This window comes from Belonocnema kinseyi, chromosome 9 (assembly GCF_010883055.1).
Source record: "Belonocnema kinseyi isolate 2016_QV_RU_SX_M_011 chromosome 9, B_treatae_v1, whole genome shotgun sequence".
NCBI classification, from domain to species: Eukaryota; Metazoa; Arthropoda; class Insecta; order Hymenoptera; family Cynipidae; genus Belonocnema; species Belonocnema kinseyi.
The window spans coordinates 65,751,429-65,764,841 of NC_046665.1; the positions used below are offsets into that span (position 1 = coordinate 65,751,429).

General features: G+C 27.0%; 2 protein-coding genes across 9 annotated transcripts in view; one reads left to right on the plus strand and one right to left on the minus strand.

Moving 5' to 3' along the window:
• LOC117179400 (E3 ubiquitin-protein ligase TRIP12) overlaps window positions 1-5,214 on the plus strand; it is a 64,170-nt gene extending 58,956 nt beyond the window's left edge. For all 4 annotated transcript variants that reach the window (XM_033371146.1, XM_033371149.1, XM_033371147.1 and 1 more), the window contains exon 17: window positions 3,207-5,214. In XM_033371146.1, coding sequence (XP_033227037.1) covers window positions 3,207-3,403 — 197 coding nt within the window. In that variant the 3' untranslated portion in view covers window positions 3,404-5,214. The remainder of the gene's footprint in view (window positions 1-3,206) is intronic.
• Window positions 5,215-5,290: 76 nt separating this feature from the next.
• LOC117179402 (transmembrane protein 256-like) lies at window positions 5,291-13,413 on the minus strand. 5 transcript variants are annotated; one of them, XM_033371153.1, is made up of 5 exons: window positions 13,244-13,413; window positions 12,946-13,050; window positions 8,661-8,814; window positions 7,825-7,946; window positions 5,291-5,666 (listed from the first exon to the last, which is right to left on the minus strand). In XM_033371153.1, exons 2-5 carry the CDS (start codon window positions 13,036-13,038, stop codon window positions 5,523-5,525), a joined length of 513 nt encoding a protein of 170 aa, XP_033227044.1. In that variant the 5' UTR covers window positions 13,039-13,050; window positions 13,244-13,413; the 3' UTR covers window positions 5,291-5,522. The 5 variants fall into 5 exon arrangements, with proteins under 5 accessions (XP_033227044.1, XP_033227045.1, XP_033227043.1 ...); XM_033371154.1 differs by lacking the exon at window positions 12,946-13,050 and adding an exon at window positions 9,058-9,180 and having other exon boundaries at window positions 13,187-13,346; XM_033371152.1 differs by having other exon boundaries at window positions 13,187-13,344.

Genomic DNA, 13,413 nt, shown 5'->3' on the forward strand with positions numbered 1-13,413 from the left:
ACATTTTCGAGAGGTTAACCATTTCACTTTGAACCTACATCAGAATTCTAGATTTCAAAATATTTTAAACGATTTCAAACGATTTCACAAATATTTCACAAGGTTTAAAAAGATTTCACAAAGATTTTAATGCTTTCAGAAGATTTCGCGAATATTTCAAGGGTTTCAAATATTTTATAAGGATTCAAAAGATTTCACAAAAGCCAGTAAATCCGATTTTAAAAGATTTGAAAAGATTTTAGAAATATTGAAAAAGATTACAAGCATTTCAAATATCACGCAAAAATTCAGAAGAATTCACAAAGACGTGTTCATCAGATTTCAAAAGATTTCTGGCGATTTTAAAAGATTTCACAAAGATTTCGGAAAGATTGGAAGAATTTCAATATGAATTCCATTGATTTCAAAATTTTTTAAAGATTTCAAAATTAATTACCTAAAATTTGTTAGTCACCTGCAAATTTTATTTTTAAGTTCGAATGCGAAAAAAGCCTTTCAAGTAATTTTTTTTTAATATTTCTAAAAAGTGGATAATTTTTTAAATTTTTATTACTGAAGTATGCTGGAGTGCAACAAGAATGCAAAAGTACGAAAGTTTTTGGCCAAAAAAATACAATGGCTCATTTTTTTACATTTATTGTGAACGCTTATCTTAATATTTTATAAAAAAAAAAAGAAAAAGAAATGCTGAAAAACTTGATTTATTGACCTGGAATTACACCTTGTATTAACCCGTGCACCAAATTCCATTAACAGAGTGCCCAGCAAACTTGACTTTTTTTAACCTTGAAAACCTGGAAACCTTGAATTTAAATATTTTTGTTCATTATGAAAGAAACCTCTCGATTAGAAGAAATCTTGCCGCTGAAAAGTTTCTTATTTATCAAGTTATAATTTATCTTTTACTCGTTGCAGAATAAATATATTTTTAGTCATTCCTTGTAGACTTTACCAAATAATGTTATAGATTGCAATGCACATACTTTAATATTATGAACAATTCTATAAGTTTTTAATGTTTTCTTTGCTCATATAGAATGTTAAAGTATACATTTTTTGTGATATTGAACTTGCAAATTATAAACATTATTAGTTGAAAATTTCGACGTTGATTCAGTTTCAGAATTAATATCAGTCATGGCGACATAAAGCATTTTTCAAGGATTTCACTTCTCGGTTTTTGAGTGTGCCTCAAATTACAAAAAATTACTAAAGATTTCAAAAGTTTTCAAAATATTTCAAAGGATTTTGAACATTTCATACAGATTGCAAGGATTTCAAAGATTTGAAAAGGCGTGTAAACCAGATTTCAAATATTTCACAACAATTTACAAAGCTTTTAAAACATTCAACAAGCTTTAGAGGATTTTAAAGTTTTGAAAAAGGGTACAGTACACCAGATTTCAAAGATTTGAAACCATTTCCAAAGGGTTTTTAAATATTTTATAAGATCTGAAAGATGTCACTAAGATTTTTAAAAATTCAATGATTCACAACTAATGAAAACGATTTCAAGAGATTTGACAAAGATTTTAAAACTTCCAAAAGATTTCAAATATTTTTAAGATTTTAAAAAGGTAAATAGTAAACCAGATTTCTAAAATTTTATATAGAATACAAATATTTCAATGATTTCAAATAAATACGAAAGATTTCATAAAAATTTAATGCAGATTTCAAAAGAATAAAAGAATTTCAGCGATTTTAAAAAGGGTGGAATAACACCAGTTTTCAATTGTTTTAAAACACTTCGAAGATTTGAAACAATTTTAAAAGGTTTTAAATCATTTTAGAAGATTTGAACCAATTAAGATACTAATTCAATGGTTTCTACGAGTAAAAAGGATGATAAAAACAAAGATTTGAGAAGAACTTCACAAATATTTCAAAAGATTTGACAAAACTTTCCCAAAGATTTCGAACATTTCATAAAGTTTGCAAGGATTTCAAAGATTTGAAAAAGGGATTTATAAGTATAGTACATAAGTTATTGGGAATGGTTAAACTGCGATACGCCACCTGGTGATAAAAATTCGAACTAGAGAGAAAAGGCACGATTTTAAAGATGCATTTTAATTTGTACATAAAAGTGTTTTAACCATTTTTATGGAGTTTAAAGTATTTATTGGATACTAAAAATAAGTCCTAATCGGACACAAAGTGTTTAAATGGAATTTACATATTATACAGTGAAAAACCACACTTTTTGAGAAAAAAAATGTCTAAACAAAAAAAAACAATTATTCTCTTTATTGTGATTTTCGAAAGATTATAAACTTGAATGGACTTATTTTGAAGCAAAAGTAAACTCAAAGTAAATTTTTATTAATTTATACATGAAATATTTACTATTTAAAAATCTGATCCAAAAATTAGGTTAGAATTCTTATTTAAATTCCAGTCGTCTATTATTCGTATTCTTGGCATAATATGGATAAAATTTGTTGCTACATACATTAAGTAAAGTTTATTTAAGCTTACAATGCATTGAAACTCACATGAAATAATTGTATTTTTTTTTAAAAACCTATTTCACAAAAATGTGTCTTCTCACTGTGTAAGATGGAAATTCTATCTAAAACTATTTGTTTTTGATGAATATTTGTTTTTAGTATTCAATAATTGTGTTATATTTAACAAAACAATCGTAAAAACACTTTTATGCAAAATGTAAAATACATGTTTAAAATTGTACCTACTCTTTCTAGTTTCATTTTTCGACACCATGTGGCGAAATGGTAGACCACCATTTCCAATGGTACATGAGATTTCAAAGATTTAACATTTCGAAGATTTTAAACAATTTCAAATGTTTCAATAATTTTAAATGAATACGAAAGATTTCGAAAAGATTTAAATGATTTCAAACGAACAAAAAAGATTTCACGAACAAAGATAATAAAACTTTCACAAATATTTCAATAATTTCAAAAAGATTTTAGATTTTAGGGATTTCAAAGACGACTTATGTTTTCAAAAAGTTAAGAATTGATTTATTTATGGTTCTGCTTTCTTTAAAAATGTGTGACAAAAAAATGAAATGGCACATATTTGACATCTAGAACAAGCAGTTATTTCATTATTTAATTGAAAAAAGGAGACCTGGAAAACCTGGAAAAGACTTTAAATTTCATTCCTAAGAATCGCTGGACACTCTGATTAATTTTCCTATTGACCTTTTTCAACTCATATTAATTTATTTTCAGGATTTAAGAGCTTGACACCGCCGTTGACGATAGTGCGGAAGACACTAGACCCCACGATGAGAGCAGACGACTTCCTGCCTTCCGTGATGACTTGTGTGAACTACCTGAAACTGCCAGACTACACGACCCTGCGGATAATGCGAGACAAACTGCGGATAGCATCTCATGAGGGTCAACACTCGTTCCACCTCTCCTAGAAACAGAAGACACATCAGACCCATCTTCTTCGCTTACTTCTTCTCCGCTGTTTGAGACCGGCAGGTCTCGTCCGATCTAAACTCCAAATCCTCAATCCGACCCCCCCATGTAAACCCTCAAGAAGAAAGAAAGAAAGCAAAAACAAATAAATTCCCCTTCTAAAGAAACATGAAATCACGGAAGAACTTGTGAAATCTTGAGTCACAAGCAGACAATTTCCCATACACTCTTGATTCTCTCATCATTTCAACCGAATAAATTCTAGTTTGATGTCGACTACTTTTCACGTGTACCGATTTCGATTTGGGTCGCGTTTAAGGGTTCGCGATATAACCGGATGATCTTGACCTTACAAAAAAAAAAGTTGAATGTGCTTTGTCGCAGTGGTCTGGTAATTTGTCTTCGGTGTTAGAGTAACGGAGGCAGAACGAGAAACAACTGTAAATACATAGAATTATGTCGAGGCAGTTTAATAATTGATAATAACGCAAGTCTATATAATTATATAAATACTTTATATTATATTAGTATCGAAATCAGTACTCCTCTAGATTCTAGAGACACCGAGTAACGACTAAACTATGAAGCGAGAGGGCGTTTACCGTAGCTATAAGTAAAGTTTTATATCAGCGATGCATCTTGTCGCGTCGCCACGTGTCGCTAGGATTCTCGCCTCAACAAATCGGAGGAGGCCGCGAAGCGCTCACGCTAAATGTGCGCGCCCATCACACATCGAGAGAAATAGAAAGAGGGAGATAGAGAGAGAGGCATAGGTCGACATGACAAATCCAAAACTTCTATAATATTAACGATAACGATAATAGCTACGGTTATTTTTCTTTTCCCATAATTTTTTTTGTCGTCTAATGGATCTCTTGTGTTCGTTGTTTCGCGTCAAGGCGCGATTCAAGTCATGCGGCACTTCTACGTTATCATTTTAATCGATGTACCATGTTCAATTATTATTATTATTATTATTATTATTTGATATTTCTATTGGTAGGTAAGGATAGTCCAATTATTTCTTAGTTAAGGGTGCGGCCAACATCATTAGACTAAATCACAAGATTTCGGGGAATTTTTCATGTTTTTGTCCCAAGAGATCCATCGATTTTCAAATTTATTTTAGTTCGGATACAATGTTTATCATATCAATGGGCTCTGTTAGATTAGATGATAAGATTAAAAATCTTTTTCGGCTCTTCGCAATTCTGACAGCTTAATTGTATCCGAGAAAGTATTGTGATTTAGTCTTCGCGCCTAGTGTTATTTTCGAAGGTCTTTTTCTTGAGATCTTTTTCTAGACTATATTTCTAGAGTATCTTTCTCTAGATGTTTTTTTTTTGTTTCTAGATCCATTTTTCTAGATTTCTAATTCTAAAGTTTAATTCTGGAGTTTTGTTTTTAGATTTTTTTCTTCTCGAAGAGAGTTGGTTCCTCCCTGAATGAATTTAGTCTAATGATGTGCGACGGTGTTTATTACATTTGGCAATGTTAATAGAAAGAAACAATATGTTATCCTGTAGGCGTTACAAAACTGGATATATTATTATTTTTATCATGCTCGGAAAAAAATGGAGTTGAACCACTGCATTAAAACAGCGGCAACCGATGGGGCAGAATGAATACAAGGGAAGTTTTAGGAGTGCATCTTTGATCTTAGAATTCGATCTGGACCCGCGACATATTCGTATTATAAACAAAGTTATATTTATATCGTCTTAATAGCATAAATGAAGTTGATTTCACTCGATTGAAAAAAAAACTTTGTTTCTTTGAAAGTCCGTAAATAAATGCAGTCGTAAGAAAATAGAGAAAATTTATCCAGGAACCCTATCCAATTAGAAACAAAATTTAAACAGCTAGATAAAAATTTAAGACAGCTATTTTACTTAAAGATATTATATTGAAACATCACACATTTCTTTTAATTCCAGTACAAAAACTAGTTATCAAGTTTATCTTAAATCTAGTTTAAAGCCAATATTTAATTCATATCAAGATTTGTTCTCCTCTCAAGTGTATAAAATTAACTGTGATTGATTGGAAATTATTGCAAAAGTAATCTTCAAAGCAAATTGATGCTTTTTGGTGATACAAGTTAGTTTGTGGCGTAATTTAAATGCACATTGCAAGCCAGCCGAGAATAAAACAGGATCCTCCAATTGGTGTGAACCTGCTGTAAGTTTTGTCGCCGGTGAAAGCAGTATAATAACAGGGGCCACAGAAGAGAATCATTCCGGAAAAGAAGAGAGTTCCAGCCTGTAAAATAAATTTTTGGATATCAATTTAGAGACGAAAGTATTACTTTATCAATAGGTTTCACAGCAGGTTGTTAGCTTAAGTTCAGGAAAAAATTCCCTGATAATTTTAGGTATAACTTTTGAAAGTACGGAGCAATTCAAATATTTTGCTTTTTTTTAACAATCAACTCCAAATATGTACACAGTTTCGCGAGTTTATAATAAATAATTTTTTTTTTAGTTTCTAGACATTAATTAATTATTAAATAGTTTTTAAGTATTAATTAATTAATTATTAAAATTCAGTGCATATTAGGTGAAACTAATATGGTTACTATATTATATTAAATTTAAACTACGTCAAAATTCTAAATTTTTAAGTAAAAATGTTGCGTTTTTAACAAGGTATACTCATTTTTTAAACTAAATAATTAAATTTTCTACCAAAAAAGACAATTTCTCCACAAAATACATGAATTCTCAACAAAATAATTGAATTGTAAATTAGAAAAGATAATTTTTCAACCAAAAATGGAATGGTTAAATTTTCAGTTAAAAAATTACTTAACCACACAAAAAAAAAGAAATCGTCAAACGAAGTGATGATTTCTTGACTAAAATAGTGAGTCTCTAACTGTAAAAGATGAATTTTAAACTAAAAAGTAGTAAGAAAAATGAGTAAAAGTAGTTTTAGTTTCAACCAAAAAGATACATTTTTAACAAAAACGACTAATATTTAATTGAAATACCTTAATTTTCAAAAAAGAAGATTAATTTTCTACAATAAGATGATTTTCAACAAAATACATGAACATTCAACGGAATAGTAGAATTTTCAAAAAAGAAAAATTTAATTTTCAATCAAGAACGGAATAGTTAAATTTTTAGTTTCAAAAAATTAACGAAAAGTTACATAAGTAAGATAAATTTTCAACCAAACTGGAAAAGTTAAATTTTTAGTTCGAAAAACTAATTTTCCCCAAAAAAGCAAAGAAATTTTCAATAAAAACAATACATTTTCAATTTAGATAATGTAATCAACTGCAATAGCTGAATTCTAAACCAAAGAGAAGTTTTATTTTTAAACAAAAAGATACATTTGTAATAAAGAAAAATAATTTCTCAAAAAGGCGATTTTCCAACAAAATACATTAATTTTTAATTGAAAAAATCAAGTTTTAACAAAAAATGAAACAGTTAAATGTTCAGTTAAAAAAATGAATTTCAAACCAGGCTGATAAATTTTTTACTAAATAATAAATCTTTAACTGAAATAATTGAATTTGGAACCAAAAAATAAATTTTCAAACGAGAAGATTAATTTTCGAACAAAAAAGACGATTTTTAAACAAAATACATCAACTTTCAACGAAAAAGTTTAGTTTTCAACTAAAGAAGACACTTTTGCAAAACAATAGTTGAACTTTGAACTAAAAAAAGAAAAAAAAAAACATTTCAACCAAAAATGGAATAATTTAATTTTCAGCAAAAACATTAATTTTTCATTAAACTGATGAATTTTTAACTAAAACGATGAATCTTCAACTGGAAAATTTACACTTTCAACCAAAAATGTGAGTTTTCTACTGAAATAATGAATCACTAGAATAATTAAATTTCTAATCAAAGAGATTAATTTCGACGAAAAAGGACGAAATTTTCAACTAAAGAAGATTTTTCAGACAAGAAAGAGAGAGAGAGAGAGAAATTTCAAACAATCTGTTGAATCTTCAAGCAAAAAGATGAATTTTCAACCAAGAAGATTTCAAAGAAAAAAAAGTTGAATTACAAAACTTGAAGGCTAAATTTAACACTCAATATTATAATATATTATCAAACGAATGCTTGTTTTTCATACACCAAACATTTAAAAGAAATTTCACATCTTTAGGAAGAAGCACAAAAGCTTTAGTTTTTATGAAAAATAAAAACTGTAGAAAAAAGAAAATATATTAACTCATAAAAGTTGTATATCGACCATGAAGCAACTTTAGTGACCTATGAATATTTGTTAAAAAATTTGAATGCAGTTACGTAAAAAAAAAGAATTCCTATATTTTGTCTCCTATTTTTTGAAAAAAATCTTTTATTTTAAGAAAATGTTACGCTGTGAAGCCTGTAAACATCTTTTGTTGTTATATTATTTTTGAAATAGTAGTTTTTTAAATAATACTTACTAAAAGGGGAGATCTGACGAGTGGCAAACTTAGTAATGATAAAGTATGGATGAAATGATATCTAGAAGCAGTATCAAAAACTCTTCTTTGTTCCAAACCTCTATCGTCGTCTGGATACTTCTCTGAAATTATATTAAAGTTAAGATATATTAGAACTAGACATATAAACTTTAAAATAATTATAATTTTATTATTATTTAAATTTGATTTTAAATTATGAAACAAAAGTCCTTTCATTTTTTCCGGAGAAAAAATATTAGAACTGAACTGCAAATTAAAGCACTCAAGAGGCTAAAAAATTAAAAAAGAAAAAATTGGCCTCTTACAATAAAAAGAAAAATTATAACCTTAATTTCCTTCCTTTCAATTCAATAAAAATGTTAAACATAAAAAATTTTCGTTTTTCAATAAAAAAAAACACCCTTTCCAACTGTATAAAAATTTTAAAAAGGAAAAATTTACCTCTTCTAACTCTGAAAAAAATTGAAAAACACAATTTCTCCCTTCCAAGTAAATAAATCAATCGGACTACAGTTTAGTTTGAAAAACCAATAATTTAGTTATATATTTACAGTTTATCAACATATTTAAAACATTTTTACCAAAATATTTCAAATTCAAGCGCTTTTAATTTTCAATTGTTTAAGTCTTCATAACTATTGTACTTTAAACAAATTAAATTGAAAATATACGCCTAGAAATGAAAAACTAAAATGGAAGATTTTTAAAGTAAAATATTTCAGATTATTACGCATTGTAAACTCAATAATTTCATAACTGTAAAGTTAAATTTGTGATATTTTCAGTGAATCGATACATTTTTCTTCTAAACTTACTGTGAGAGCCATATGCAGCTAAAACAACAGCCACAGCTCCACTAAGTCCTGCGATTCTAACATAAGGCCCAGCGTGAGCAGCCAGTTTGTACAATTCTGGGGGACTCATGTTCACTGGCGCTTTTGTCGAAGTTATACCAACATAACCTCCGAGCTAGAAAAATTATTTATTTTTCATTGCTCTACTTCATGTAAAATGGTTATAATATAAATGCGAAGGAATATCGATTTTTCAAGATTTCTTATATTTTTTAAACTCCAGATTTCAGCTTTGAATTTGAAACACCATAAGATTGTATGGTTGAAAATTTGTCTATTACGAGAAATAAAAACAAGAGTAGACTCAACATAAAACTAAACATGCTGATATAAAAATTTTAAAATATTGCCTACGAACCTTTATTATCTCTTTATAAATGCCTAACATTTTCTCAACGCAGACGAAATTCTAATTCATTTATAAAATAAATTAGGCCGACATTCTTAGAATATTTCTAGAATACTCTTAGAAAATTTCTTTCTATAAATATAAAAAAAAAAACATTGCAATTTCTCTGACAACAAATCGTAGTTCCGTCGTAAAGTTTTTCTGTTTTCAAAGGAAGGTAAACCAATAAAGAATTATCACCATATTAAAAACTATTGATCAAATGTTTTGAAACCCCTATTCAAAAAATGCATTAATTTTATTTAAATAAATTGAAGCCAGGGTGGCCACAGGGTGTTTTTTGTTTTTATAAAAAATTCTATGCTAAAAATTTAACAAAGATAAAAGTCTGGCCTTTGAGTTCTAATGGACAGGAAAAATGAAAAATTTGTCAGGGAAAAATTAGGAAATTTTGAAAATGAAGTTTTGAGGATAATCTAATATTCTTGTCAGTAATTTATTTTCCTTGAATTAATATTTTTCTATAGTTGAAAATTAATCTTCTTTAGTTGTGAATTCAACTACTTTATTAAAAAGTCATCTTTTTTTGTTCAATTCAGCTGTTTCTTATTGAAAAATACATTTTTGCCTGAAATATCTACTATTACGTTATTTGTTGCAAATTCATCTCTTTTATTGAAAGTAGAAAATTAATCTTTTTTAGTAGGAAATTCGTCATTTTTGGTAGAAAACTAATCTTTTTGGTTGACATTTTGTCTTTTTGGTTTTAAGATTCGCCTTTTTGATCAAAATATGAACGATTACATTTTTTATTGAGAAATTATTTTTGTAGGTTTTCTTGAAAATGAAACTATTTTTTGTTGAAGTTTAGTTTTTGTTGTCCGAAAATTCGACCAGTTTGTTGATAATTCACCTTTGTAAGTTGAAAATTCAAGAATTTGGTTAATAATACAACTATTTTATTGAAAATTTAATTATTTTGCTGAAAATTTATCATTTTTGTTTAAAAGTCATCTTTTTATTTGAAAAGTCCAATATCTTCTTGAATATTTAATTCTTTTGTTAAAAATTCAACAATTGTTTGAAAATTCAAATATTTGATTGAAAATACAATTAGTTTTGGTTAAAATTAAATTTTTTTATAGAAAATTCGATCATTTGGTTGACAATTCATATTTTTAAGTTGAAAATTCGACAATTCGGTTAAAAATTCAACTATTTTATTGGAAATTTAATTATTTTGTATAATGATTTGAAGCCAAATCCATCCTTTCTTCGACCGGCAATATTTATGAATGTTAAATGTTTTTATGGCTCAACTAAAGTTTTATTTATTGAACAGTAAGACGAATTAAAAATTTTCTGACAAATTCAATAATTTGGTTGAAAATGCAATTGCTTTTTTCTAGAAGTTTAATTTTGTTTGTTAGAAAATTCGACCAAATAGTTGAAAATTAAAGAATTTGGTTAAAAATACAAGTACTTTGTCAAGAATTAAATTGTTTTCTTGTAAATTTAACTATTTTGTTGAAATACGAAATTGTTTTATTCAGTTTATAAAAGGTTTTGTGTAAAAAATGTTACAAGATTGGAATGCTGGTCGTTGAATATTAATGGTCAGGGAATTACAAAAATGAAGTTTTTCGTATATATAGTATTGTTGTATTTCGAACATAAACAACTTTTTTTCGGATAAACAAGGTAAAACATTTTTTTTCAATTTCTAAATGCAAAAAAAGAACCATTTTCAACTGGCTGACTTAGCTCAAAACCACTTCAGACCTGGGCATCAATTGGAACTACAATTCGTTCAAATCTAATCATCTAATGATCTACCGTGTTTATTTTTCGAAATATAGTAAATAGAAAACAGTCACACACTACGCCGAAATATCTTGCATTTTTAAGCAAAAGTGGAATTTTTAACCCAAAAAGATGAATTTTCAACAAAAGAGTTACGTTGGCAAGCTAAAAAGTCGAATAGTGGAACACTGAAGCAAACAAGACGATTTTTCAACACAAAAGTTGAATTTTTAACCAAAAAGTTAAATTTTTGCCTACGAAGATTTAACGAAATGATCTAGTTATCAAATTCAATGTGAAACTTTTAAATTAAATTTTTTTTATATTATTTAAATGTCTGCAATATTTGACTTTTAATTTTAAAAAATTAAATTTTTTAAGTGAAAATATTGTGGAATTTTGCAGTTATGAAAAGATTCAAAATTAATTTAAAACATTAAATGAAATTGCTTAAGATTCCTAGGAAAATTGAAAATTCTATACACTGGGATGATACCAAATAAAAAATTATTTTCAATTTTTCTAGAAGTATTAAGAAATTTTATTTTTAAAAGCTTCTAAACATTATTTATACATCCAAATTTAACAGTTTCACTTAAAAATTAAAGTTTTTTAAACAGACCAAGTAAAATTGTAATGTTAAAAGTTTCGATTTGAATTTTTGAAACCTTAATGATTCGAGGCTATCTATTTTAGACAATTCAGTTTCAAATTGTTTAGTTTTGAATATTTTATTGATAATTGCTTGTTTTAAATCAACAGTAAAATATTGCTGATAATTAAATAATTGTTCTTCTTTTAATTAAACAAATTAAAATATTCATTTTTGAGACTGAAACACTATTTTAATAGAATTTTAAATGTAATGAAAGCGTTTAATTATGAATCTATTCATGTTAAGTTATTTAAAAATTGAAAATGGTTCATAGTCTTTAGAATCGAAACTGTTCAATTTTTAATGTTGAAGTCTGTAAATTCTTCAATTTTGAATGAATTCAAAATTGTCTTGTGAAATCAATTATTGTTCACTTTTTAGTACTTAGAGTACAGTTCATTTTCAAATTTAAATAATTCATTTATATTTACAGTTTATCAAATAAAAACATTACTTATTTAAGTCTTCGAAATTACATTTTTAAATTCTTTAAATTAAAAATTTATATTTAAAAATTAAGATCTAAAATGAAAGATTTGTAAAGTAATTTATTTTATAATTACCCACTATAAACTGAATAATGTAATTAAAAAAGTTAATAAAATTGAACTTAAAATTAAAAACAGATGAAATCAAGCTTATTTTAAAGTTGTAAATAATTGAAGAAAAAGAGTAAATGTAGAAAGATTATTTTATATAGCATTATATCATCAAGTGATATTAAATTTGTGTTATTTCAAGTATACCATACAGATTTTTCTTCTAAATGGATTTTATTACCTCAAGAGAAAGTTGAATAGTTTAACAGTTTTCAAGCTGTACCTTTTTAGTGACAAAATTTTGTCAACAAACAAAAACTTCAAAATCGGAAATTTTTTAGTTTTTAGAGGTCTCCTATTAAAGTTTGGTCTTTTTTATTGTTTTTTCCCCCTAATTTCTTGTAAAATGCATGTAATAAATTGGTATGCAAATAGAATTATCCCCTTTTATGTTGAAATCCTTTTACATAATTAATTGAAACTTTTTCAACCCATTTAAAAAAATAAATAATAATTTTATTTAACTTCTGTCACATTTTTCTATAAGAATTTGAGATGCAGTGTGCAAATTAAAAATAAAATACATAAATTTAGAAAAGTTACTTTATATGGAAAAACGTGAAACAAGAAGATAATCATGATTCTCCTTAAAAATGAGTTTAAAAATTTACAAACGTTTTTAACAAATCGTATTTTTGGGTTCCTGGGATCGAATTATATCGACAAATGTAAACAAATTAGATTAGAAAATTTAAAGAATTAAAAACCTCCCTATGAGAAAGCAATTTCAGTAAAATCATAAGTTTATAATAGAAACAGTGAAAACAAAAAAACAAGCAGATAATTTATTAAGGCTGGCAAAAAAGTGAGGTTAGGAATTAATTTACTTCTTTTACTTACGGAAGATAAAGCACTTTTTGTAAAATTTATGGTGCCTGACGACACGGGATTCGAAAATAAAGTATAATTGAGTGCGTCCGTTAGACTCATCATTTTAATCAAAATCTAAAATGTTAAAATCGTAAAAGCAAATTAGTGCACTTGGGCTTTTTAAACGGAGGTTTTGACAGATTGTATTGTAGGTGCAAATTAAGGTGAAATGATTCAGAACAAACAAATGACACTCTATTTGGTCGCTCACCTACGCAAATTGCAAAAATCTGCCAAAAACGTATGTGAACGAATGTAAGTCGTTAACCTTGAACCTTTTCCTTTGGTTGAAAAACCTCCGTTTCACTTTTTAACCTTTTAAATGAAATGTTTGAATCAAAGAAGATTCGAGAAGTTCACAGTGATGACGCAGCTTACGGTCAATTTTCATTTCAACTTCAAATTTCCATAGGGAACAATATTAAATTTGGTAAACTT

Excerpts from the sequence above, each read along its gene's own strand:
- LOC117179402 (XM_033371153.1), bottom strand. The coding sequence starts at position 13,038 with ATGATGAGTCTAACGGACGCACTCAATTATACTTTATTTTCGAATCCC. Across the intron at positions 7,947-8,660 it reads AGCTGCATATGGCTCTCACA|AGAAGTATCCAGACGACGAT; the intron begins GTAAGTTTAGAA and ends ATATAATTTCAG. Across the intron at positions 5,667-7,824 it reads TCGTCAGATCTCCCCTTTTA|GCTGGAACTCTCTTCTTTTC; the intron begins GTAAGTATTATT and ends TTTATTTTACAG.